Source organism: Capra hircus, chromosome 11 (genome assembly GCF_001704415.2).
Source record: "Capra hircus breed San Clemente chromosome 11, ASM170441v1, whole genome shotgun sequence".
In the NCBI taxonomy this organism is placed as follows: domain Eukaryota; kingdom Metazoa; phylum Chordata; class Mammalia; order Artiodactyla; family Bovidae; genus Capra; species Capra hircus.
Genome location: NC_030818.1, coordinates 32,479,300 through 32,506,432, shown reverse-complemented (window position 1 = coordinate 32,506,432; position 27,133 = coordinate 32,479,300). Strand labels below are relative to the sequence as shown.

At 35.5% G+C, this 27,133-nt stretch overlaps 1 protein-coding gene across 13 annotated transcripts in view; it reads left to right on the top strand.

Annotated features, from left to right (window-relative positions):
- Positions 1 to 27,133, top strand: part of NRXN1 (neurexin 1) — a 1,209,846-nt gene that overhangs the window by 559,556 nt on the left and 623,157 nt on the right. For 10 of the 13 annotated variants that reach the window (XM_018055219.1, XM_018055217.1, XM_018055213.1 and 7 more), the window contains 2 exons: positions 5,567 to 5,770; positions 8,387 to 8,413. In XM_018055219.1, coding sequence (XP_017910708.1) covers positions 5,567 to 5,770; positions 8,387 to 8,413 — 231 coding nt within the window. The remainder of the gene's footprint in view (positions 1 to 5,566; positions 5,771 to 8,386; positions 8,414 to 27,133) is intronic. The other 3 variants (XM_018055223.1, XM_018055218.1, XM_018055215.1) reach the window with 1 other exon arrangement.

Sequence of the window (27,133 nt, the reverse complement as noted above, 5' to 3'; positions counted from 1 at the left end):
ATATTGACGAGTTATCCCATTGTCTTCTCATGTTCCAAATAACATTGCTCTCTTAGACATTTAGCCTAAAGGAACCTGCTATCTATTTTTCAAGCCATACGCATCTCGTCATTTTGCCTTTGCACTCCTGAAATAGTTTAATTTAGTTAAGCTGACACTTTTTACAGAAAAAGTGGTTTTTTGTTTTTTGTGTTTTTTTTTGGCAAAATCTAAAGTTGAAATGTGGCTTTGATTCTTTATGTTATTGAGAGGGTTCATCAGCTTATCAGTTCTATTGATAACATTAATCACTGTAACAGTCAATAATCATAACCTAATAATCTAATGATGATCTTAAATTACCCGCCAAAATATTATCACTGTTCTGGATTTTACAATAAGATAGGTCTCTAGATAGATACATATTCATTCATTCTCCTAGTACCTAATTGCAATTCCTGTGAATAGTCATTAGAGGTTAATTATTTGTGCATAGTTTCTTGTGTAAGGTGTATATTCTCTGTACATTTCCCCTTCTAATTTATTTGTTTGCATAGTATAGTTTTTAGAAATTGCCCAAAGGAGCCAACAACAACAAAGTGACAAAGCTTGCAAGATAAATTATAGTTAAGTATGATGTGCGATTAGGAGACCTGTGTAATTTAAGACTCTGTTTTCATTTTAATCACTCAGAGAGCTGTCACTTATTCTGATGCCTCCTGCTTAAGTGAAGCTAGAAAAGGGTATAACTGAGCTATCACACAAATTACAAAAGCCTTCAGTTAAATATGCATGGTGTACCACCCTGTGGCAGTATTCCACTACTGCATATGGCAGAAATAAGAAGGGAAATTCTAGAGCTCCCTAAACCAGAATGAGGGAAAGGAGCTATTTATATGTTGCAGTAATTAGAAGGAGGGGTGGCAAGCATATGCAGATTTGCAAATGAGAATTTAATAGCAAGTTTCATCACTGGGTTTCAACATACATTTTTAACAGACAAGTGGCTGAAAATTTCTGCAGATTTCTTTGTCTCTAGGTTGGTTGTGTATTGAGGAGAGAAAATAGTCATTTTTGCGTGTTGTTTCTGAACTAACCAGTGTATTGTGAGAAGTCTTTGCTTTTCAGAATTAATTTTCTTGCTCACATTATGGCATCTCCCAAGAACAAGAGTGAAGTGGGATGCTTGTCATGTTCACTGCCACAAAATTTGGCTGCTGTCCAGTTCCCAGCTCTGCCCTAGTTCAGTCAACACAAGATCATGTCCAGCCTTCAGGGTTTTCAATTCCAAAGAGAGTGCTTTGACTGTGGTTCTTCGCATATACTCTGATCACATAAGGCTGTTGATCACGTAAGAGTTGACTGACAGCTCTTGAAATTTTTTTAAAAAGGCATTTTCAAAGTTTCTGTCTTACAATTATTAAGCAATAAATGTTAATTTATAAAGAAGCATGTTCAAGTCCTCGGACAGTGCTCATGGGGAATGCTGTTTCAATCACATTATAGGAAATCATTCTTCACTATATAAGCAAAAGAGTTTATAAGAAAGATCAGAGTATTTGCTGACTTAGGCAAATAAGAAAATAGTATTTTGCTTGAATGTGTATTGATCCCATAAAGAAGAGTAGCATAGAAATCATGTCCAATTGAATATAGATTAAATTCAGCACCTTCTCTCCTGCTTTACATTTTCTAAATCTGAAAATTTGTGGAGACTGGTCATACAGAAATTATTTTTGGTTGTATGTACATGGGATCATCAGAGGTCTACTTTATACTTGTTTGTTAAAGCTCTACCAGATGGAGGGACAGATGTCAGAGCAATATAGTTTGGCTCCCTGTCTGATTTTCATCGTTGATCACAATATGTGACTGCCTTTTGGCAAAAGTGAGCACAGGTGTACACTTTAGGCCGCAAGAAGGAATAACACAGAAAAGCAAATTTATCAGACTTGACGACAAGGAAGGAGACAGAGGAGACAAAGTTGAAACTTTTTCTCCCTTGCTGAGAAGTGCTATATTGAAATTAGCTTCTTAAAGAACTCTTTTGTGTTCTAAGTGGTAAAGTAAGTTTACTAATGTCTAAAGGATGCTGCCAAATAGTATAACCTTCAAATGTCAGAATGTTGTTTACCATGTATTTGGCAGCTCTCAACTACAACCTTGTACATTTTCCATTTCTTGTCTAATTAAACGTTAACTCTAATTATGAGGAATCATTTAGGCATTCATTTGTCATTTATCAACAGGTTATTTTCACATTAAGAATTGTTTAAAATGGCACTCAGAGGCAGTCGAGTTTTATTACTTTACTGTTATTTCATTCCTGCAGCTTTTCAGAGACTATTAAAGGCCAATGATACTTATTTTCTTTTTTACTTTGGGTTGTATTTTATACAATATTTATAATCCCTTGTCAGTCATCTGTATTTCTAAAAAAATGTTCCCTCTACTTAATTTTTAATCAAATTAAGCTATATTTCATACAAGAATGAGATAATTTTAAAAAATGATAGATGAATAATAGAGTAGATTTACAGATTAAATAAGAGAAAACTAAAAATATTTTAGCCCTTGTATCTGCATAACACCAAAATAACTGATAATGGCTTTTAAATTTTTATTCAAATATACATTGCTTTATAGATAGGGACAGTGATTGGCTATAAATTAGGAAGGGGTATGGTAGAGATCAGGTGTCTTTAAGATTATACTAGAAGCAGTTTTTTTTTTTTCTAATATTTACTGCAACTTTACAGTCATGCTTTACTTTTTGAGCAAATCCTACTAGATTTTCTTTAGGGAAACCTTATTGGAAAAATATGATCCATTGACAGATATGTGATATGATGTAAACCCACCATATTTTAAGGGGATTATATTTTTTCTTCTCAGTGCTTAGGTCAATGCTTAGCCATGAGACCCTTATTTTGGTAAACAGACCCCTCTCATAGAATGTCTTTTATGACATTATTATGGCTTCCAAGGTAGACTTTAAGGAATATTTTGTTCATATACATCACCAAAATTAGATTCACTTATAATAGACAGAATAAATACTTAATCTCATTAGTGAGTATTTACATATACATGATATCCAAATTGAAATAAGCTCTTTCACATACCTTCAGTATCAAGTCCAATCATTAATTCAGTCAGTTTTATCAAGGCTCTGCAGTGTGCGCGGTGCACTTGGCTGATGATAGAGAAAGAAGTAGGAGGACTCAGCCTCTGCTGTAATGATATGCATACAAAAGGCCAAAGACAGATTACAGACACATAAGAAATGGTAATTTAAAAAATGCTAAGTAGATATAGAATAACTGGAGGGAGAATTAAAGGAGTGCTTGCAACAGGTATGCCTGGAGTAACACTTGATCAGAAATCTGAATTGCTGAAGGAACCAGCCATATAAAGATCTGGGGCCGAAACCTTTTAAGACAGAATGTGCCTCAAGTGCAAATACTTGAATGAGAGATGAAATCAGTGGGGCTGGAATTTACTAAACAAGGGAGGACATGCTAAAAAGCTGAGGCAGAGAGATGGACTGGGGCTGATTCACACAAAACGTTATAAATTAATAAAAGCAATACAGATTTTATTCGAACTGCAGTGGTGGGAATCTATTGGCGAAGGGTAGGGAGGGGAAGGATTAGGGGTGGGTGGGGTGGATGTGCCTAGATGAAGTAATGAAGTGATATGATCAGAATGGCTCCTTTAAAAGTTTAGCTTGGCCACAATGTGTAGGGAGAAAGAATAGAAGTAGGGAGGCCATTGAGCGAGCGATCCTTATTAATCTATGTGAGACATGGGAGCAGAGTCTGATGTACTGCAGTGGCACAAACTGATTGATTCAGAAGGTGGATTGGAACTAGAGTCTACAAGACTTGCAGATTTGCAAACAGATTGGACATGGCAGAGAGGGTAAGAAAGAAAGCAGAAAGGTTAAGATCTGAGTAATGGCATTAAGCCATTTACAGAGATGGAGAACACTGGAGCAGGAGCACGTTCATTGGAGCCGGAGAATTTGTTCATTATTGGTGTGTGTATCTTATTCAAATTGGAGATGTCAAATAAGCAATGGCTGATGGATGTTTGAGGGAGTTCAGGAGAGAAGTCAGGACTGTTTATAAGTATTAGGGAGAGTGAGCATATGAGTTGACCCAGATCCCTTAAGAGGTAGAGAGAAGAGAAAGGTCCTATGCAGGGAGCTCTGGAACCCTTACTGATTCTGGATGTGCATTCAACCCCGAGATGATAACTAATGATTGAAGTCTGTTAGAAGCAATACTTGGTTTTCCTGATTTTGAGAAGATAGTCTTGCAAAACCACAACTCCAAAATATAGTCTTAATAATAGGCATGGTTGTATCACTAAAGTTAATTGCTGTCAATAGTCAAGAGAATGAGAACTTCCTAGTTTGTTTTAATTTCAGGTAGTTTTTCTTTTATTAAATGGTATCCTGAGTTATCAGAACCCATGACAAAGCAACATGATTCATACTTGTTTCACTGTTCCACAACCATATGGTGTTTAACATGAAGGGGTGCTATTTCTTAAAGCAGTCAGTTTGAAATCAACAGTTTTGCTCTTTGCCTCTCTGTGTTTCACGCAAAATTAAGCAACTTCTCCATTAAAGCCATCTACTTTTCTTTGGTAGCACACAACCATACAAGCTCTTCAGTTCCACCCCCGTCTTCACTCAGTGTTACCCAGGTACATAGTTATTGACTTTTTGGCGATAGCTTAATTTTTTCAGAACACCAGGGTGGTGCTTACAGGTAATGCTTTAAGTTACCCCTTATCTGCAAATGAACTTTAATATGAAGTTACAGTTTGTGTCTTTGTGAAAATGAATTACCTTGTTCACCCCAGTGACTCAGAACATGTATTACCTGTTGTTTGGTAATACCAATTGTTCTTCTGTTTCTGAGCATCACCTTTGGAAAAGTGTTGATTTGATTCCTGTATTTAAGTCATAATTTTAGTGTTTCTTTTTTGATTGTATTGGGGCACAAAATTATTTTTAAAAAATGATACAAGAAACTTTCCTTAGAATCATGGGCTTTTGAGGTAAGAAGAGGCCTTAGAGAAGCTCTAATAGCACCCTCTCATTTTGCAAGTGAAGGAGTCGAGCCAAGTTTAATTTCACAGAGCTGATCAATGGCCTAGCCGTATAGAAATAAGCACAGATAGTAGCCAGTACTTCAAGCCAGGCTTGCACTATGGCTGTACACACACACACACACATACACACACACACACACAACACAATATGATCTCTGCTCTTGAGAAAAGATATGCATCCATGAACACGACTAATCCTACATGATGAATCCTATAGATAGAAGTTGTTTTAGGTAAAGAAAGGGAAGTGCAGCCACCTCTGCTTTGAACTTTAAGAGATACTTCTCCTGTGACTTCTCTTTCCAGTTTAAAAAAAAAAAATTGCTCATTTTGGAAGAAGATGAGTCGAGTTTGTGTCTTGTTTTCTATATGGGAACCTTTAATAGTTCATGCTTTTCCTTTTCAAAGTTTCTATGTACTAAACTGACCCAGAGCTTTTATGTTTATTTCCCAACTATAGAAGCAACGGTTCTGAGCTATGATGGGAGCATGTTTATGAAAATCCAGCTCCCGGTGGTGATGCACACGGAGGCTGAGGATGTGTCCTTACGGTTTCGATCCCAGCGTGCATATGGCGTTCTCATGGCAACCACCTCCAGAGACTCAGCAGACACCCTCCGCCTGGAGCTGGACGCAGGGCGTGTGAAACTGACGGTCAACCTAGGTAACAGCTCACCTTCCCCCATTGAACTAACACTTTTCACTTTTTGTTCGGTTTTGCCTGCAAACATTTATCGAGTAGCCTGTTTGCCATGGAAAGTTAAAACACTTAATAGTCTCATCTCCATTATTTAAATTCATTTAGGTTTTGGGGACATCTTTTTATTGTTTTTATATTGTTTAACATAATTTACTGTTTTGTGGTTCCTTCCACTGAGGGTTCTTAAAAGGGAAGCCATGTGCATTAATGAGATTATTGAAAATACGAATTATTACGCTTGATGATGCCTCAAACTGAATTTCCTCTTTTTACAATGACTGACATTCTGATTGGTTATGGATAAAATCCTTTCAGATAAAATAAAAATCCACCAACTTTGACTTGGATAGCACATGCTATAAAATGTCAAATATCTAGTTTGTGATCTAGATCAACAGTTGCTCTTTATCTATCCTTGGGCTTCTCCTTTGAACAGTTACCTTCGTGGTATCCCATCTTTTCTGTTTGGAAATCCTGTGTGGTGATATTTTGCTATCAAACAACAATCCACAACCCTTCAATGCCCAAAGTCTGCGGCCCTCAGCAAGCAGCCATGAGAACACTAAAAACACAGACTCTTCCACAGAAAAATAATGCTTTCCTGCTTAATTGTAGCATTCAGAAACAGTCACTACAGTAAAACCTCACCAAACTGGATAAAACCTAGGGGAAAATCAGGCCAAATTAAGAAAAAGTATGAATTGTAGACTAAAAAAAATAATGTAAGCATATTTGTTTTCAAATACATTAAAAAAACACAAATTAGTAGCTCAAAAAATCTTAAGGAAAGGTCTTACAAGGCTAATGTTAATGGGTGGTTAAGAATTATCCATAATTAGCACATTGTTTCACAGAAGTTACTCCATCAGTGTACTTGAAATCAGTTTTCTTTCCAAACCTGGCCTTTCACAATTTGTTTCATTTTTTTCAGACAATCTCTGCTCATAGCAAATGAAGAATTACAAATGTTCTGCCCAATAAGTTTCAATATTATAATTAACTCCAAATAATAGGAGTATAATTTAATGAGGTTTTACTGTATTTCCTGGAAATAATGAACACACACAATAATGAATAGGCGGAAAGAGAAAAATAAAATACAAGACTACATAGATTTACAAAAAGTGTAGCAAAATATGATGAGGTATGACATTTGTGAAAACCCCACATATATCAAACTGTGCTGGGCAGAATAGTAGCTCATAAAATATAAAATTATTTCATTAGTAGTTTGTTGCATACAATTACATTCAATTAATATTAAGTTTAAAAGTCCAATAATAAGGTTGTTTTTCTTTTCACTGAAGAACATGTGCTTTTTTACTCTTCTGTTAGAGTTCCCTCTAGTGACAATGATAGGTTACTACAAGCCCATCAAAATGCCTAGTTTCAGGAAAGGGGCTATTAGCCCGAGGAGGTGAACACACTCATGGGAATTTTCTAACAGCAAAGCATTCTGTGGAAAGAGTTGTGTAGATGCTGATCCTTGGCTGTTTGCAACCACTTTTCTGATGCGGTTGACGACACATGACAAACTCAGCTATATGGAAACAGAATCTAGGTTTGTATTTTTCATGTTCCCCAAAGGCAATAAATACAACAGCCAAATCCAACAAATATTTATCTACATATAAAATAAACATAAAACACCCCACATGGTCCTTAAAGATAACTCTTATAATTATAATCTATGCTATTCAGATCAAACATTCCATTCTTGGGGAATCTGCTTTTATATAAGAAGAAAGTATAAGAAAATGAAAATTAATAGCATGGCGTGCTGCGATTCATGGGGTCGCAAAGAGTCGGACACGACTGAGCGACTGAACTGAACTGGACTGAATAACCATGAAACTTATTACATAGAGATAACATAGTTAACTCCTAACAGAGAAATAGGCCTGTGTGCTCCTGGGAATGACACTCCTCCTTAGCCACCAGAGTTTCTAAAGGAAACAGTGTTTATTTCCTTCTCCAATTAATACAAGGCATGGAATCCAGCTAACTCCTGGCTGTTTACCTTTTTTTGTCCAAGTAAGTAATAGTAACAATAGCAGCAACAATAATAATAAATACATTAGAGTGAAATAATAATTTCAACTAGCTCTCCATTTGACCACCACAATTCTAAAGCATTCTGTTGGCCTTTGCGGGATAATAGATTTTGGAGGTCCAAGATGTCTGGGCCTAGCTGAGCTTGCACTGTTCCCCATTGTGACGGAGCACTTTTTAATTAAATTGAAAACAGTGATTTGTTCTTTCACAGATGGGGAGAAAGCTGCAGCCAGTCTAAGCCAAGCATCTTTGACAGTTAACAATTCTTTATTTCACTTAGATTTGTCACCATGTAGCTTTGTTTGAGTTGGCCATTTTTTAAAAAATTCTTCTCCCGTTGTTTCTAATGGTGAAGTTTTATAACAAAGAATCTGGGTTCTAGAAGTATGTAAAGAATAAATGATATGGAGTGGCCATATTTGCATGTGTCTGTCCCCGGAAGGGTGGACTGTGATTTTATTGGATGTCTGCAGCTATTACCTTGAAGGATAAATTTTCATTTTTCATCTATTCTTCCCCATCTAGATTGTATCAGGATTAACTGTAATTCCAGTAAGTGCCTATTCAAAATTTTTAAAATGTTATTCCTCCATTATGATGTAGCTAGTGAAGAAAAACAAAAGAAAGAGCAAGAGAAAGTTGTTTAGAAAACTCATGAGTTCACTTTTGAAATACACCAGTCCATCATCTGGGTTGTAAAAATTCATTTTGAAATCTGTCCAGCTGAAGACGCTCCTGCTGCAGTTCCTACCTCTAAGTGGGAAAAAGAGGCGAAAAATATCCTGTAGCAGAAGGTACCAACACTCTGTAGACCTGTGGATAAAGCTGACAGCATTTGAATTTTGGAAAATCTTGGACTCCAGTAGTTCTCTCTTCATAACCAAATTAGGATAAAATGCTGTGGGGCTTAATTTCCTTCACTTTCTGTTTTTATCTCTTAAATCAAACATAGAAAAAAATCCCTTTCATTTGAAAGTTACTATTGAACTCTTCTAAATTCAACTGAAGTTTTACATTGAAAAATGTGTGTTTTTCCAAGTTTTATATATAAATATATATGTACATATATATATTCAGAAAATGACTTATCTAAAGAGTTTTTCTGGTTTACTGAGAGTATTTACATAATGAATTTTTACATCCTAATCATATATCTGCAAAAATAACCAAAACCCTTCAAATCTGTGATATGCATGCCAAGTGATGAGATAGAAAAGATGCATGGACTGAGTTTTTTTTAATTTGGACTAGAGGACTTGAAAGGATGTAAGGACTGTGATTTTATTTTGAGTTATAGCATTATCTTGAGTGAATTTATTTATTTACATAAATATTTAGATTTTTCTTTTCCAGGTTTTGCTGACCACATTAAGGAATCTCTTCAATATAAAAAAAGTTGTTAGCTACTTAACTAAAATGATTCTAACAAGCTTCTAATCTTTCATTGTCCCGTTCAGTAAAATATATATATATTTTATATCCTTGGAAAATGCTGAATGTGAGTTGATGGAATGCACTCCCAAAACCTTTGGCTATGTATCCAAATGGCAGTAAGTCATCCTCTGAGGAACAAAATGGTGGTCTTCAGCTTACAAAAGCAATAAGCTTATAAAGCATGCTTCTGATAACTCAGATTTGCCTTTAAATATTTTAATATTCATTTTAAAGGAGCATAAAAGACTGTCTTTTCAATCATAACAATAAAAAGGTAACAGAATCATGATTGGTAAAAAAAAAAAAAAAAAATTAAGCTGTAAAACTGTCATATAAGGCATTAAAACGGAGAAGGCAATGGCAACCCACTCCAGTACTCTTGCCTGGAAAATCCCATGGACGGGGGAGCCTGGTGGGCTGCCGTCTGTGGGGTCTCATAGAGTCAGACACGACTGAAGTGACTTAGCAGCAGCAACAAGGCGTTAAAAATCATCTCAAATAGACTCTAGTTCCTGAACTAATCTCTCAGAGCTCTCACACAAGTGAAATTTTTTCAAATATTCATTATCTCCTTTCAAACTCCGTCTCTACCACACTCTGAAAAGAAGCACAGTTATACCGATTTGATACCATGATCCAGCTTGCTTTCACCTCTGGACGGTAAATACAGGCAAAGTAACAACTCACAAAACCCTTTCCTGAGGCCAGATTTGTGACTCAAGGCAGCTGTAGATGTTCTGGATGCTTCCTGGATCTTAGAAAATCCATGTGAGGAAACTATTTCTTTCTAGAAATTTCTTTATTTCTTTATTTTTATTTGTATTAGGTATGCAGTAATGCATGAGTTTTTAGATTTACAAAATGTGGCTACATAAACTCTAGTATTTAATGGAAATTGCCCCATCAAATGTGCTTCTGTGTTCTCTAGCTGTATCATTTTAAAATACACGTTTATGGTCTAATTACCCTTGTTAGATATTTTTCTTTATTTGGCTTGTTATTATAAGACTGATACTAAGTATAATATTTGATATTTCACAGAATAATACTTTTGAGGACAAAGGTCTTTGATGGTTAGTGGATTTTTTCCCCCTTTTAAAGATAATATCTTACCCTTAATTTTACTTGAATTAAACCAATGATTATGAGCTTTCAGTGCATACTGTGGACAGGACTGCAAATGCCTTAACTTGACAGCAGTCACTGGAAAGAACATTCAGTGATCAGGTAATGTTTTCATTTCCTTTGCCTTTGTTTTATATGGGGAATAATGGGCAGATATACCCAGAACTCCAAGTTCCATCAAGAAATCATGTTATTACTCAACTTGGAGGATAGGGAGCTCACAGTGATTAAATAAGAAGAGATTTCCACCCGGACTGTATTTCATAGCCAAATATAAATAAAATACTTGTTTCTCAGTATAACTTGTAGTTTAATGAAAGACTGATTTATTACATTTATCCTCTGCAAGCCATGAGTTTGTCTGAAACTGAAGTGTACCTTTACTAACTCACAAACTTATACCACCACCATCTAAAAATTATACCACACCTAACATATCAGCTGTGTTGTGAGCTTAATATGCAATACCTCAGTTGATATTTTTAAGACAATTTCCACAGGAAATATACATACGGTAACAAAAATTATCATACTTTGAGAATTAATAGTAAATGATAAGTCATTAATTTTGAATGGGAATCTCTCATTTCTCTACACTAATACAGAGTTGCTCTGCTGTTTCCTATAGTCGCTCCATCCCTTTTAATCCTCTCTTCCCTCAATTTATGGCAGGTGTTACTTCATATGGAAAAGAAAATACATATATCATCAGATTCTCCAGTCTTTGCTACTGAAGAATAGGTATTAGGTGAGGAGGGAGGAAGGTCTAGCTGTGGTGCATGTATTCAGACCTGCAGGACTACAAGATGGCAGATATATTTCTTTTTCAGCCCTTCCTGTGTCAGTAGTTTAGATGCAGCGATGCACTCTTCCACAGACAGGCCGAGCAAAGTCTTTTGTTAAGGTTCTTTAGAGAAAAGGCTGATTTGAATTTCAGCAACCATCTCTGTCAAACTCTTTGTGGCCACCGTCCCTCCCTCTCCTAATAGGAAGAGCTGTCAAGAATTTTTAAATGGAAGGAAACAGCCCATTTTTATTTAAAAATAAAAAGCTTATTTTCATGTGTGGAGAGGGTTTTTTATTTTTTTTTTAAAGAACCATCTCTGTGAATAGCATTCACATCAGTGTCAAAATGTATGCTTTGGTCTCTCTGATTACAAATGGAATGTCTCTGCACACAATCCCAGACCAGACTCAGTTCTTTGATGTCCATTAGTTTATTTCATTGCTAAGATATGTTTGTTATCTACAGCTTGGTATTAGATTAGGTCAGTATTTGAAAATTTATGGAAGGGAAGGCAAACACAGAAGTGTATTATATCTACAGCCCTCCATTCTCATCTATCCAGGATAGTCAGATTATTCTTATCTCTTCAGTCAACTCCAATATGGAGAACCACAATCTATCATCATAAAATAATTTTATATGGAAGTTGCTAAAAGAACCACTGTCTTTTACTGAGATAATGTCTTCCCTGGACAGTGAAACTTACTTCAGTAAAGGTAGATGGGAAAGGACTGTAGAGTCACATTCTTTTAACATAAAGAACAATTATTTGATTAATGAAAAAAGGTCTGGTTATAGATGATTTTACACAAATCATTATATATTATAGAGATATATACTAGTACCAAGTTATTACTAAAAGAGGCCAAGTCAGACGGAATAGTGCTTTGTGACTAACACATTAATTATTTGCATGAAAAGTGAATGTATGAGGGTCTCTTCCCTAGCCCATAGTGTTAATTGACCTAAGTATTTTAAAAATTGTAAAGAGTACAAAACAAAATTTCTACTCCCTGTGAAATTTTCTCAAATGCATAATTAGTAGAGTTTGTAGTAGTATTATAATAGAAATGACATTGGTTTTATCCTGCATTTTCTTTGTCTGCCAAAGCTTGAGATAGAGTAACCAAGAGAGTCTCAGTTTCAAATTTGCTGCCCAATTATCAACACATCCAAACTCATTAGGCTATGTGTTTCTTTTTTTTTCTGATAATTTGGGATCTGTAATGGTGTATTGCATGTTTTAATAGTCTCAGTTATTTTTTCTTTTTCTCTTCTTTTAGTAACCTTACAAGTTGTTAGTGTTATAATCTTTGAAGGTTTAAATACATTGAAAATTTGAAAACTAAACTTGCTCCTATCAACTATAAGTGAGTCCTAGTTGTCATATAAATAACTACTTTAAATATGTAGCAGATGCAAGGAGGATTTTGTGATTTTTGTTTTTGTTGGTGTTGTCTTTCCCTTTTTTTTTTTTTTTGTCTTTTCAAGTCAACGATATGGTCATGGAATATCCTTCTTGCCCACAGGAAGGTTTGCGGCCACCTCTGAATTCATATAAACATGCATTTTAATAAAACCATGATCTTTGATGTCTATTTTGCTTGTTTATTTATTTTTGTTTATTTAATCCTTATATATGGATCTCTTCTGCCACCTGCTCTTTCTTCCTACCAAGATTTACTCATCTTACTTTTCCATTTCCGATGTTGCTTACTCTTGTTTCCATCTTCTTGTTTTCTTACAAAAATAAAAGCTCTATGGGGTGAAAAAAAAAATCCCAGCAGGCAGAACTTCCAGCTATGTTTGGCTTCTTACAGAAAATGATTTACTTTAAGACACAGAGATAATAAAATTGGAGATGGTGTTAATGTGGGCAGAGTGTCAAGGGTTGAAGTTCAGCTTCTTTTTTTTGGCAGTTCATTGTCTAAGGATTGCAAAGAAAGAAAATCTAAGGCCAAGTACTTAACCTCACTTTTGACTCGGATAAAGTGAAGAAACGCCCTGAGTAATATGTTATTGGAAAAAGTACTATGATGGATGCCCAGAGTGGATAATAAGATCTTTGTATTATCATTTTATTACCAGAATGAAAAGATCAACTGGATATTAGTTATCACCAATTTTTTTATATAGATAAAAATGGAAAGCAATAAAAGAATGCAAAATGTCAACCAGTGGCACTTAAGCCATATTAGATTGCTTTGATCAGGCTGCCACTTGGCAGACTACTTAAAAAGATATGAGGGAATTTCAGGAGGCTGACTCTTGTTAACATGAAACAAATATTCAGTTCAGAGCAGCTGCCTGGTGCCTGAAGAGCAGAGCACTGCAAAAGGAGCCTCTGTCTCTGCCTCCACACAACCATCCCTTGATTTGAAGAGTTCCATCAATCACTGCTTCTCACTGATCACTGCTGTCCATCTACCTAGGATAGGAGCTGCTCAAGGAATAAAGGAAGATAAATATATACATACAGAAAAGGGCAGTTTTTTTGTTTGTTTGTTTTTCATTGCTGTCATTTTTAAAGATTAAAGTATATATGAAGGAAAGGAAAACAATGTTTATGAATGAGTTTCAACAAAAATATGAGAATTTACGTATAAAATAAAGAGACCATAGATTTCTAATGAAAAACAAATAACTCAAAGAAGCAAAAGCTGAGTCTTTTTCTTAAGGCCCATTGTGTAGGCAGTGTCTTAAATATCAAAATTGGAATACAATTTAAGGAAAGCCCATTTGAATTAACCACTCTTAATATTAAAGAGAATCATAAAGAGTGCACATTTAATGACTACATAGATTGTGCAAAATCATTGTATGAGAGCTTGGTAAGTGGAAGACTTGGGTCTATTTTAGTGAACAGTTAATTGGCTTATTGCTTACATGCAAATATAAAATGCTTCAGTGTTTTAAACAATTGCTCTTTTGGTGCAGGTTAAGAATTTATCATGAAATCAGTCTCAGTTATTAATTTAGTCAGTTGAACATCTCCTTATTACTATGGCAAATGGCTGTGCTCAAAGAAATGCAGAATTCCAGATCTGTGTTAACCAAATTCATCAAATTCTCTTTCATTGTTGAAAGTTAGCATTGTAACTATGGCCACAGGAGAAATTGTCAGAAAAGCCTATAATGTTTCAGAAGAAACATTCTGAACTTGATATTTCCCTTGGCTTCTGGGAAAAGGAAATTTTCTTTTCTACCACAAAATGTCACAAATTGTGAGACCACAACTTGTTGATCACAGGTTCCTATTGTGCTATTAGAGAGTTGATTTCTAAAACATTTGCCATTTCCTTCATAGATTAGAATTTCACCTTGTTTTTGTTTGTTTTGTGATAGGGAGGTAGCATTTTAGCAAGCTATTATTGATCCCAAAAATTGAAGGTAAAAATATGAATTAGACATTGCTAGCTAGTATTAAGGCTTTTTTTTTTTCTTAATCTAGCCAGTCTCTTTGTGAGATATATGATTAGCAGTTCATTTATTTTAAAGAACACAATAATTGTTTATTTGTATTTGGAGCATATTTTTTTACTTATGTGCCTCTGTGATGCAGGTCCATAGACAGTTAATCCTAAAGGCTCAGAAAGAATAAAAAGTGCTCAAAACTTCTGTTTAAAATAACCTCTAATCCTTAGGACAGCCTTAATGTTCAATGATGGTACAAAGTGCCACAACAAATAACTCATTTTACAAGTGTAGATTTGTAAAATATATTAATATTTTATATATGAATATATTGCAATTTAACAGATATATTGCAATTTTTCAAGAAGTTTTGCCTTCCTAATCTTTCTCAAAAGAAAGCCATTAACAATTTATACTTCAATTACTTACCTATCAAAAAATATGGAAACAAATAATATAATCATGGATTTCAATTCCTCACTTAGTCGCTAGATAGAAATTATGTATCTGCTAACTGCTAACGTGGATGCATAATTTAAAAGACACTTTGTCCACTTAACCATATATCAGACATGATTAATATAAGCCTTCAAGCTGAGCTTTGTTTAGTTTCCTCTCTTCTCTACTCACTTGCTTCTGCTTGGTCATAGCGTCTACTTTTTTGGGTCTTCTGCTTACCATGGTGTCTCCTACTTCATGGTTATTTGTCCACTGCCTCCTCCTGTGCATGCTTGGTTTTTTTTTTTTGCTGCTCCTTAAACTGTTGACTAAATGTATGCTATGTATTCAAACTCCCCTAGAATGAGAATCTAGTGGATTTATACTTATCCTTGGTCTGTTGAGCAGAGCTTTCAAGTCATATCACCTCATAAGCCACTGACCAGACTTTAACTTTGGGGGAAGATGCCCACTTCCCCCAATAAAGTGATCCAATAAAGTGTCCTCAGAGAAGGGAGCCACAGAGTCAGTATACACACCTCCAGGGTAATGTAGGAGCAGTGGGCTTTCCCCACAAACATCTCTTCTTCAGGCTGTCTGATTAATACTGTTTTGACTTTAACCATGAAATACCCTTGAGGATTATAATTTCTTCAACACATTACTGACAAATGGTACATAAGTCAAGTGAGCAAGGCTCTTTAAATCAGGGGGAAATGTATGGAACCATAAAAAAGTTGGAGATTGAAATGTTCAGGTCTTATCCATTTCTCTTACTTGTGACCAGTGGGAACAAAGAGCAAGGTGGGTAAGAAGTACATTATGAAAACCATTTTCCAAACATAAAGTAAGAAATTCTAAGAATATTTCAATTACTGTTACTTTTATTGTACTTAGTATTGGGTTGTTCTTTGTTATTTGTTCTTTGAATGCATCATTCATACAGCTGTGAGTATTCTTCACCCTCCCATCACCCTTCCCAGGAGGTCAGTCTAAATATAAGACTTGAAATATTTAATGAACAGTACTATTGAAATAAATATGTTATATGTGTTTCTTTAAACATATAGGATCATGGTGTGCAAATGTTTTGCAATAGTTTTTTCTTTTTTACTTCAATAATATACTGAAAAAATATTAATAGGTCCAGTTTGTGACTATAACAAGCAGTACTGAAAAATCTGATCCATTTCTTATTACAGATTTTATACTGAAGTAATATGAAGCAGATCGAGGTCACTGAGACAGCTGAAGAACAATAAAATAGGGAAAAAACATATGTACAAAAATAAATTCTATCATAATTCATCAGAAACCTCAAAGCAATCATATGAACACTGATCAGAAGCATCTGTGAGCAAGATCTTGGAAAACAAACTAGATTGGAATAACTGTAAATGAAAAGATACTTTGCACTGGTATAAGTTATTATCAGTGACACTAACTCACTCAAATGAAAACCTAACTAAAGTAATCTTAGTGTAGCAAGACTGACGAGGAGCAAGCACACAAATATAACATTTCTTCTAGCAGCTGGCTGACCAGCTCCAGGGAACCTCCAAACACTCTCTCCTGGGATTAACCAAATTAATCTGGTATAAGATTTAATTGCTAATAGCCATTGCTATGGGTGGGCAAGCACCATCTTAGAATAACTCCTGTTTAGTAAGGCATGTCGTTCATTTCAGAAGACTTTGTCCCAACTTCAAACAAAGGAGTAATCCAGTATTTTACCAATTGCTAAAATAAATGGTTAAATAGAATCATAGCACTCAAATTAGTGACTAAAAGTTAGCTGGATAAATAAGCTAATTATCAGTACAATAAAAGAAAAATTAAATTTAATTCTATTTGTTATTGCAATAATAAAATTCAAAATAAAGAATTCAGGAAATCATTATATTAATACTTTGAAAACAATTTATATCATCATTCTAAGTTTTACTTGATAGATGAATGAATTATCATGTATCATTTGTTCATAGCTTTCTTTGGGACATTCACTGAGGAAGAAAAGAAAAACTGGATCAAAACAAATGAGACACTATAGTTCAAAAATCCTGAAGACATATTATCCTTTATCATATTCCTGAGAATGCATTTGCTTTTTTAAAAAAAAATAGATATTGTAATGTTTACCACGAATAGTGAAAGCTAGATTTTCAAGCATTGTTATGATTTCCTGGTGAAATGAAAGGGAACAAAAACGTAAAGACAGAAACTTAGCTTTTTATTTTTTCCTAATGCACTTCTTATTCTGGGAGAAGGTTTTTACAAGAATAAACCCAAAATATTGAGTGACAGCAAAAATTTTGTTAAGTCAGTCTCACATTTAATGATACTCAAATATCCTTATAGTGTTGATAGTACTATATTAGTATTAGTAATAATATTATAGTATTAAATTATTCCTTTAATGTTACAGAAATGTACATTCTTCTTGATCTCCTCATAAAAATAAATTCTGTACCGGTGCTGTATTTGGATCAGAAGTTATTATTTAATCTTAGCGTCTTTGCATTTGTCATTGCGATTCATGGCTTTGTTTATGAGATGTCAAACTGAACATTTGTAAATTTCAAACTGCACAATATTTGTATGCTTTTCCATTTTTGTTTTCATTCAGATAGTTTGGCATTATATAGGAATTGCGTAAGACTTGTTTAAATTTCTGTCAATATAAATCAATTTAATCCTTTTCTTCTCATGTTACACCAAGGCTCAGTATATTTTCAGTTTAAAATGCTTACTTAAAGTCATATTAACTGTTTAGTACTTAATTTTATGCAATTTTATACTTAATTTTATACTATCCTATAATGTGATAAGCTTTTCTTGGAAATGGCCTTTTTTTCTTAAAATAAAGTCACAGTCCAGATTTTTCCTTTCATTATAGCAGGTTTATTTTATTATGCTTCTTCCTAAACCAGTCACTTGAGCTAGATTAGATTTAAAAAGAGCTCTTTTAAAACGTTATTTTAGTAATATATAATTTGTGTTCATTTTTAACTGTGTTGTAGTTATATTCTTAAAAGGTAAATTGTATTTCTTAAAATGTATGTTTTTACATTGAAAATGATTTACATCAGAGATATTTATCCTGATCTGTCATAAATGGGTACAATCAATGTCAAAGTTGTGTGTAAAGGCTAAATGTTTCTTATAAACCTTGTCTATTTATTTGCTTAGAGCTATGATATCTAGCCAGATATGAAACAGGAGTGGAGGCAGCTGTATATAGTAAAGTTTATTTTGTAGATGATAGGATAGGGTTGGTATGAGTTAGGAAAATGACAGAGGAGTCTCCATGGGGTATTTCCAGTAGCTCTCCGAGGTCAGACCTCTTTGCACACAAAATCTATGTTTTCTTATAATTAAATACTTATTAAGCCTTGAATCCCCAATTCCTAAGCCAACTACTGTCTTTGTATTTGGAAGTTACTGATTACCGGCCTCAGGTCATTTTGCTCTCCTAGACTGTACACATCATTAAATTTATTTTCAAGGGAACTAAGCAAAAAAGCTGCCTAAATAATTAGCCAGATAACCGAGTCGCCCAAGTTTTCCAGTTCTTGGACTTATCGGATTTCATGCTGCCAAATATGAAAACAAGGGGATGAAACTGTATATTTTTGACACTTCTTAGTGAAGATTGGTGTTAAAAGTTAATGGAGTTACTTTTCATTAACTATTTGGCTTAATTCAATATCAAGAGGTATTCCATCTACCATAAAAAAAGTTTCACAAAATCTAAACAGATTTACTCATTCAATAAATAGTTAAGCATGGCGTTTATATTCAAGGCACTGAACAATAGGACCTAGGGTATTTTTCCTGACGTTCTAAGCCCAGGTAAAGAATCTGCCTGCACTGATGTCTAGGTTGGGAAGATGCGCTGGATATCTAAATGGCATCCCTCTCCAGTATTCTTGCCTGGAAAATCCAATGGACAGAAGAGTCTGGTGGGCTGCAGTCCACATGGGGTCACAAAGAGTTAGACGTGACTTAGTGACTAAACAACAACGAAGGGAGAATAACAATGGTGACAATATAATACTGATAATGTTATCATTATAAATGAAGGTGTACCATGCACTAGGCATTGTTTTACGTAATTAAAATGGCTTAAATTTATTTTGTAAAATGGTTCTATTGTTAGCTTATTTTAGAGATAAGAATACTGAGACACAGAGAATTTATATAATTTACCAGGATCACATAGCTAGTAATTCATGGAACTAGGATAAAAATTCAGAGGATCTGTGGATCTAAAACACATGCACCAGACCAAGATATACACATTGTAGAAAGTTTAAAAGAAAGGAAAGACTTAAAATAGGGATCTAACCAAAGTAAACACAGTGAAATTGATTAGTGTGGTACTATTTCATTTCTCCAGTGGTTTTTTTAAAGTTTACAAAATGCCTTTCTTCTGTTGTTACTGTTCATTTTTAAGCCAAGTTTAATGTCTAATTTTATTTTATTTGCTCAAAGTACCTTTTAGTTGGGCTTCCCAGGTGGTACTAGTGGTAAAGAACTCACCTGCCAATGCAGGAGACAGCAGAGACGCCCACCTGTTTGATCCCCAGATCAGGAAGATCCCCTGGTGGAGGAGGGCATGGCAACTAACTCCAGTATTCTTGCTTGGAGAATCCCATGGACAGAGGAGCCTGTCAGGCTACAGTCCATAGGGTCACAAAGAATCAGACATGACTAAAGTGTCTTAGCACAGCACAGCATACACACAGAGCACACTTTTTAGTTAGGAATATTTGTAATATTTTTAGTATAAAGAATTGTATCTGTCCTTAGGAGTCTATAAATGTCTCTTTTCCTAAACAGTAAAGGACAATATAAAAACATAATCTCAATAGTTCTCAAGGATCAGCTAAATTGAGGGGAACTTAAGGAGGATTAAAGAGGAAGAGTTAGGTGACTGGGCTGGTACATCAGCCTTAGTGCTGTGTGGGTGATTGGTCTATCCAGGCCATGATTGGCACCACACCTGGCCAACAAGACAGCTCTGAGACAGTCAGCCTTTCTGATACCCCAGAGGCCTTGTCATTAAGGGCTGACAGACTGGGGAGAGTGATGTAACCTTACCTCTTACGTTGATAAATGGAGTCTTGTCTGCATATTCCTGAATGCAGAGCTAACTAAAACAAAACTTTAAAAATAAATAAGCACAAAACTTTGACTCCACTTTAGGGGTGGCTCAAACAGCATGCAATTTGTGCCATTACCCAGGGCTGTGTTTAGAAGGGCTTGTTTTGGGGTAAATACTTAGTTATCACTGTTCTGAAATACTTCATTTTGAATAAGAGTTGCACATCTTCACTGAGCTCAGAAATCATTTAATTGGTCCTTCCCCTTGTGAGGCTAGTATATTGCAAAAAAAAATCCTAATCTGGAAGTGCCATTTATATGTTTCTAATTTTAATCAGCTTTCCTAACTGATTCATGTGGAAATAAAAACAAAAAATTCTGCTCCCAGGCCAGTATCTGAAAATTGAGAAAGATAAAACAGAAACATTTAATAAGAATGACTTCTTTCATTTCTGTTTGTCCTTCAAGGAGCAATCTGAGTATTTTTTAAAGTAATCATTTTAAAACCAGAAACTAATGGCAAAGTCAAATAGCAGGCTGAAGGTGTCATAATTACAACCTGAGAAACACATCCTCCTGTCATTTACAGGTATAAGTGCTGTTGCCAGGAGCCATGACTCAGGCAGCCAGCAGTGGTGGCTCTTGATTCTCCTGGCTTTTCTCTCTTCCTATCATTGTCACAATGACAAGGCTTATTTCCAGCTTCCCACTGGGTCCTGCCTCCCACTGGAGGCTATAGTCCTCAAAGTCGACTGCCAAATAAAGCTTAATACCTGGGAATTTTGATATACATAGACACCCAATTTTATACACATACACAAATGTCATGCATTTAATGAAAGTTGCTATTCTAAATTTGTAGAACAGGAAAGGTAATTACATTTTAGAAGTAGAAGGACTTTGCAATTGGTTTATGCCATTTACAACCTTTTAAAATTGTTTTTAGTTTTTGTTATTGTCATTGTTTTACTGATAAGAAAAGTCAGACCAAGAGCTGTGGTAGCATTAGACAAAGTTAGAATAATCAAGGTTGTTGTTTAGTTGGTAAGTTGTGTCTGACTCTTTGGCGACCCCATGGCCTGTAGCCTACCAGGCTCCTCTGTCCATGGGATTTTCCAGTTATGAACACCAGAGTGGGTTGTGATTTCTTTTTCCATTAGTTAATGTTATGTTGGAGTTTATGGTCACAGTCGATCTAAAACTCCGGTCTCCGGACTCAAACTCGTGACTATTTTTCCATTGCTTATATCTTTAATACTCAATGTGAAGATTCAGGAGAAAAGGGAATTTGTCTATTTGTGTGTCTCATACAAAGACCTGAAAACCAAGCTGGCCTACTGTTTAAACAAATGATTATTGAAACAAAGCCATATTCATTTGTTTACATATAGTCCATGGCCGCTTTTGAACTACAATAGCAGTGTTAAGTAATTGCAATGACAACCAAATTTGGCAAAGTGGAATATATTTACTATTTGGTCCATTCAGTTCAGTTCAGTCGCTCAGTCATGTCCAACTCTTTGCAACCCCATGGACTGCAGCACACCAGACTTCCCTGTTCATCACCAACTCCCAGAGCTTCATTTGGTCCATTGCCAGAAGTATTTTGACCCCTACTAGATCTACTAGAATGTAAGCTATAGAAAGCTTCTTGAAAATCTAACTTGGGACATTCCCAATGCTGAGATCAGTGTTTGGCACAAAATAATTTTTAAACTAAATTAGTAGGCTAGCTTAGCTGGTAAAGAATCCACCTGCAATGCAGGAGACCCTGGTTCGATTCCTGGGTGAGGAAGATCCGCTGAAGAAGGGATAGGCAAAGAGTTGAACACGACTGAGTGACTAAGCACAAGCACATGGGTACCGCATAATCCAGAATGAATAAGACCAGTTAAATGAGACTAGATAAACAGCAGATATAACATGGATCTGCTGCTGCTGCTACTAAGTTGTTTCAGTCATGTCCAACTCTGTGCGACCCCATAGACTGCAGCCCACCAGGCTCCCCCATCCCTGGGATTCTCCAGGCAAGAATACTGGAGTGGGTTGCTATTTTCTTCTCCAATGCATGAAAGTGAAAAGTGAAAGTGAAGTCGCTCAGTCGTGTCCGACTCTTAGCGACCCCATGGACTGCAGCCCACCAGGCTCCTCCGTCCATGGGATTTTCCAGACAAGAGTACTGGAGTGGGGTGCCATTGCCTTCTCCATAAAATGGATCATTCGTTTCAAAATTTCATAATTCTAAGATGTATGGTGCTGTAATAACTTCTAATTCAATTGCTGGGTGCTATAAGCAATTTAATGATCTAAAAAAAAAGGTTATGTATAAAGATAGAACCAATTTATATCCCTAAGGCAATGTGAATTTTTTTGTTATTATTTATAGAAGTACTGTAGAAACTCCACTTTCTTGTGATGCCCATTTTTATCCCACATAGCTGTGGTTGAAAAGGCACAACCTATTCTTAATAAAATGAAGATAGATCATTTCTAGAAGGCAAACTAAAAGAATTTCTACCTGCCCATCATCTATGCAGCTTTCTGGGTTGTGGCTTTGCAGAAATACTTATTCAAATCCCCATATTTAAATAGCTTAATTGAGAAAACAGATTAGCTCCTCAAATATCTAGGTTGTTGCATATGGAAATTACTTACATTTAATGTTTAAGGCAACAAAAAGGAAATCTAGAACCAACTAGTTTGAACTATAGTGAGAAATGGGTACTTCAAACCGATTATCCATTTATGTAGTTAGCATCTTTAAAAAATACCAGTGGAAGGAAATAGCTACCTAAAGGGTATGTAACGAGTCTAAGCTTTGCAGCCCTCAAGTCTTGAACTTTTAAAAATCAAAATATAGTAGGTCTGGGTTTGATTTTCTCAAGCTACATCCAACTTTCAACTCTAGGGACAGCTGTCATTACAGTCTACTGCTGCTAAGTCTGCTAAGTCGCTTCAGTCGTGTCCGACTCTGTGCGACCCCATAGACGGCAGCCCAGCAGGCTCCCCCATCCCTGGGATTCTCCAGGCAAGAACACTGGAGTGGGCTGCCATTTCCTTCTCCAATTACAGTCTACTAGACATCCTTAATCACATTGTTTCCTAGACTTAGCTTTGTTTTAATCTTCACTATTGTCCTTTAATGTTATTTTCCCCCCTATATTTAAAAAAAAACCAATGAATATACTTCACAGAACATTTGCACAGAAAGCTTTCTTACAAAAAGGATCCAAAATTGCTATTATATACATCTTGAATATGAAGTAAATTTGAAATATTCATGAAAGCAAATATTAAAAATAAATTTAAAATACATTTGCAAAAATATCTGAAATGATCAGTGATGTTGTATACATATATGTCAACTAACCTCGCATGGAGCTATCTGTAAAATGGGAGAGTTGAATTAATTGTTTCTACATCCATTTGAAGCTATTATTTTCTTCATTAAATAAATTCATTTATTGATTTATGACAAAATACTTTCAAATAGAATATAAAGTGATTAGCAAAAATAACAAATAATTAATTAGGGAGGAAGGTCAATATGCAGTTTTGTTTTTTTTTTTTTTAGAAAAGAATCAAGTTGCGGAAAGTAAGCATATATCCTAAATCTTGATTTCATGGTGAATAGAAAGATAAGGAAAGGCAGTGAGTTATATAACTCACAAGATATAAGAGGAAATAGCCTATAAAATCTTCAGGAAAGAGTTTATGAACTTGGACTTTGCAATTAAAAAGAGTATTGAAAATGCATGTTAAAGAGTTGATAATATAGGTAGACTAAAAAGTAGCTTTCAATAACTCTGGACCTTGGTAATGTAATAAATGATGTTCTAGAAAAATTGTTTTTTTTAATTCAGTGAAAAATCTTTTTTCTTAATCTAACTTTGAAAAGAAAACATTACTTGCAAATGATTTTTAAAAGCCTTTGCTGGATTTTTCTAATAAAGAAACTCATCGTTTTCCTAAAGGAAGAAATGAGTGTTCCCTCCCGCCACCCCCTCCACCCCACCCCCGCCCTGACCTCGGAGGTTTCTGCTGAGTCCAGGGCTTCTGGGTGATGCCTTAGGGGACAAGTTAGCTTGCTTCTTTAACAGAATAGCAACTTCCCCTTTATGTGATTTTTATATTCTTTATGTGAGATTACAGGTGGAAAAAAAATAATTCCACCATTTTAAAATAATAATTAACCGCTGCCACAGTTTTGTGACTATTCACTCCCTAGCATACACATTGATGCTGGGAGGAAGGTTAGAATCAATGAGACATGTTTTGATATCCCAAAAGGAAAAAGAAATTTCAAAAGGAATTCAGATCACTAATGCTATGAATGACTATAATTCTGCCATGGGGACAAATGACTCTGAAATTCAAACTTTCAACAGAGGATAAATTATCCTAGGTCAGACCTAGGAGAGAAGACATCTGTATTACATTTTAGCTGTGTGACCTTGGGCTGAGTTGTTTTAACTTTCTAGGCCTTCAGTTTCATGTCAGCAAAATGATAATAATGTAAAGATGAAATAAGTTAATAAAGTGCCTGATACATAACAAACATTTACCAGGACCCAACTTCCTTCTCAGTAGCAAATTAAGGACCAGCAACTGCAATCCTTAATTCCCTGTCCAGTTCACTTTCCATGACACTTCATGTCACATAGATAACATTGTTTTAAACTGAGAATATTAAATACATTTAAAAAAAAGCGCCTCTCCCAAAATCAATCTCTTCACATTTTTAATAATGCAGGGAAGGAGCTTGAAGTTGGTCCACAGAGATTTTCATGAACCAAAGGGTTATTTTTAATTGGATTTTGTGCCTGTTGTTATGGAAATTATTGTTTCATGGATAAAGCTTTATGATTTCACTGCAAGATCAAGCCCAGAATGGGGTATAATGATGATATCAGCCTTATGCTTCTTTTTCTTGACAAAACACAGAGAATGGGAGTGAGACTGCTTCAAAAGCACACATTTCTGACAAAAAAAAAGAGCCACCATATAAAAATATCTTTAAAAATGATATATTCTCTTTTCAAAGATCAAAACTCAGAATGGCCTTTGCTGCCAGTAGGATGCTAAGATTCTGCCGAGTTATTAAACACTTCACTGTTGAAACTAGAAAGCGTTCCTTTGATCCTGGAACTTGCTTTCAACATTTGGTCTCAAAGCATTTTTGCAATTGTTGAACTGCAGTTGTTGAACAGGCTTCCTCTAGTTATTTAGTGATCAATCTCTCCAAACTCTTCTATCTAGACTAGTTTTTATTCATGTGTCCAGATGCATGTTTCTCTAAAGAAACAAAAAGAAATGCTTACTAATCTTAATGATGGTTCTGTTTAAAATTGAAAGTGTTAGTCACTCAGTTGTGTCCAACTCTTTGCAACCCCATGGACTGTAGCCCATCAGGCTCCTCTGTCCATAGAATTCTCCAGGCCAGAATGCTGGTGTGGGTAGCCATTCCCTTTACTAGGGGATCTTCCCAACCCAGCAATTGAACCCGTGTCTCCTGCATTACAGGTGAATTCTTTACCATCTGAGCCACCAGAGAAACCCACGACAGGAGGCAATTCATCCTGCAAAATTTAACTTATATCACTGGCTCATTTTAAGCAAACCTCAAACATGGAAGAGAGAACTTGTTTCATCAATAACATCCTAAGAGAAATCAGGATAGTAGTCTGCAGTATTAAAACAGTGATTTCTTGTTGGACAGACTGCTGAGGTTTCTTCTAGTACTTAGTTCCCTAATTTATTTTTCTTTCTTCTTTTCTCTCTCTTTTTTTCTTGGCTTTTTCATACACCATCCTATGATCCTTGACATTGGCTAGATTGTCTGGTAGAATTTGGTGGAAGAAATTGTGAACCCCACCCTGATCCTGAATCAACTGAGTCATGTAACTAAATGTCATGTCTTTAGTCATTTTAGTTTACCAAGAAATGTCAGTACATTTAAAAAAAAAAAGGAGGGGGGAAATATATCACCAAAAAATGTTTCATTAATAACTTCATGATTTTTTTAAATGAATCAAAATATCAGATTATTAGCAAGGCTTATTTTTAATAAAACATTTTCAGTTTTATTAAAAGTTCTTTTTTTCCTTTCCTTTGTTTTTATGTCTAAGAGAGACATTTGTCCAATTTATTATTTCAATAACATCAACAGATACTTTCTGGTATAATCTATCTGTCCTGCTGCTGCTGCTGCTAAGTCACGTCAGTCGTGTCCAACTCTGTGTGACCCCATAGACGGTAGCCCACCAGGCTCCTCTGTTCATGGGATTCTCCAGGCAAGAACACGGAGTGGGTTGCCATTTCCTTCTCCAATGCGTACATCCAGGCTAAGTCGCTTCAGTCGTGTCCAACTCTGTGCGACCCCATAGACGGCAGCCCACCAGGCTCCTCTGTCTATGGGATTCTCCAGGCAAGAATACTGGAGTGGGTTGCCATTTCCTTCTCCTAAGCCAACTTAAACTCAACTTGCACAGGTTTACATAGGGTTCGCTTGCAATTACTTTTCCAGTTGCTTACACTTCTGGCTCTTTTTCCTTAGCTGGAAATCACTTCCTGGTACCACTGCTTAATCATTTTTTCCCCTCCCACCCAACACTTGGCCCTTTATGGGCAGTGTTCTTGCCTTTCTTCACTTCCTAACAGTCAGTACTTCTACCTATACCCACTCTCTGGGCCTTCACTAGTTCTCAGACACAACATTCCAGAAATTTAAAAACCTGGTGAATATTGAAGGTACATGATATAAGTGCAAAGAGCAGTCGTCACACAATCTAATACCCAGAGCAACCTTCTTGTCAGGGCCTAATCAACCAGGTGCCATTCATTGAAAATTGTTAGCTAATGGCCTAGGATCAGATCTCTCCCCAAGGTCAGGAGATGTCTTATGACTGTTATCTACTTCATTAGCCAAAAAAAGAAAAAAGAGATAGTGCAAAACAAGAAAATTTCTA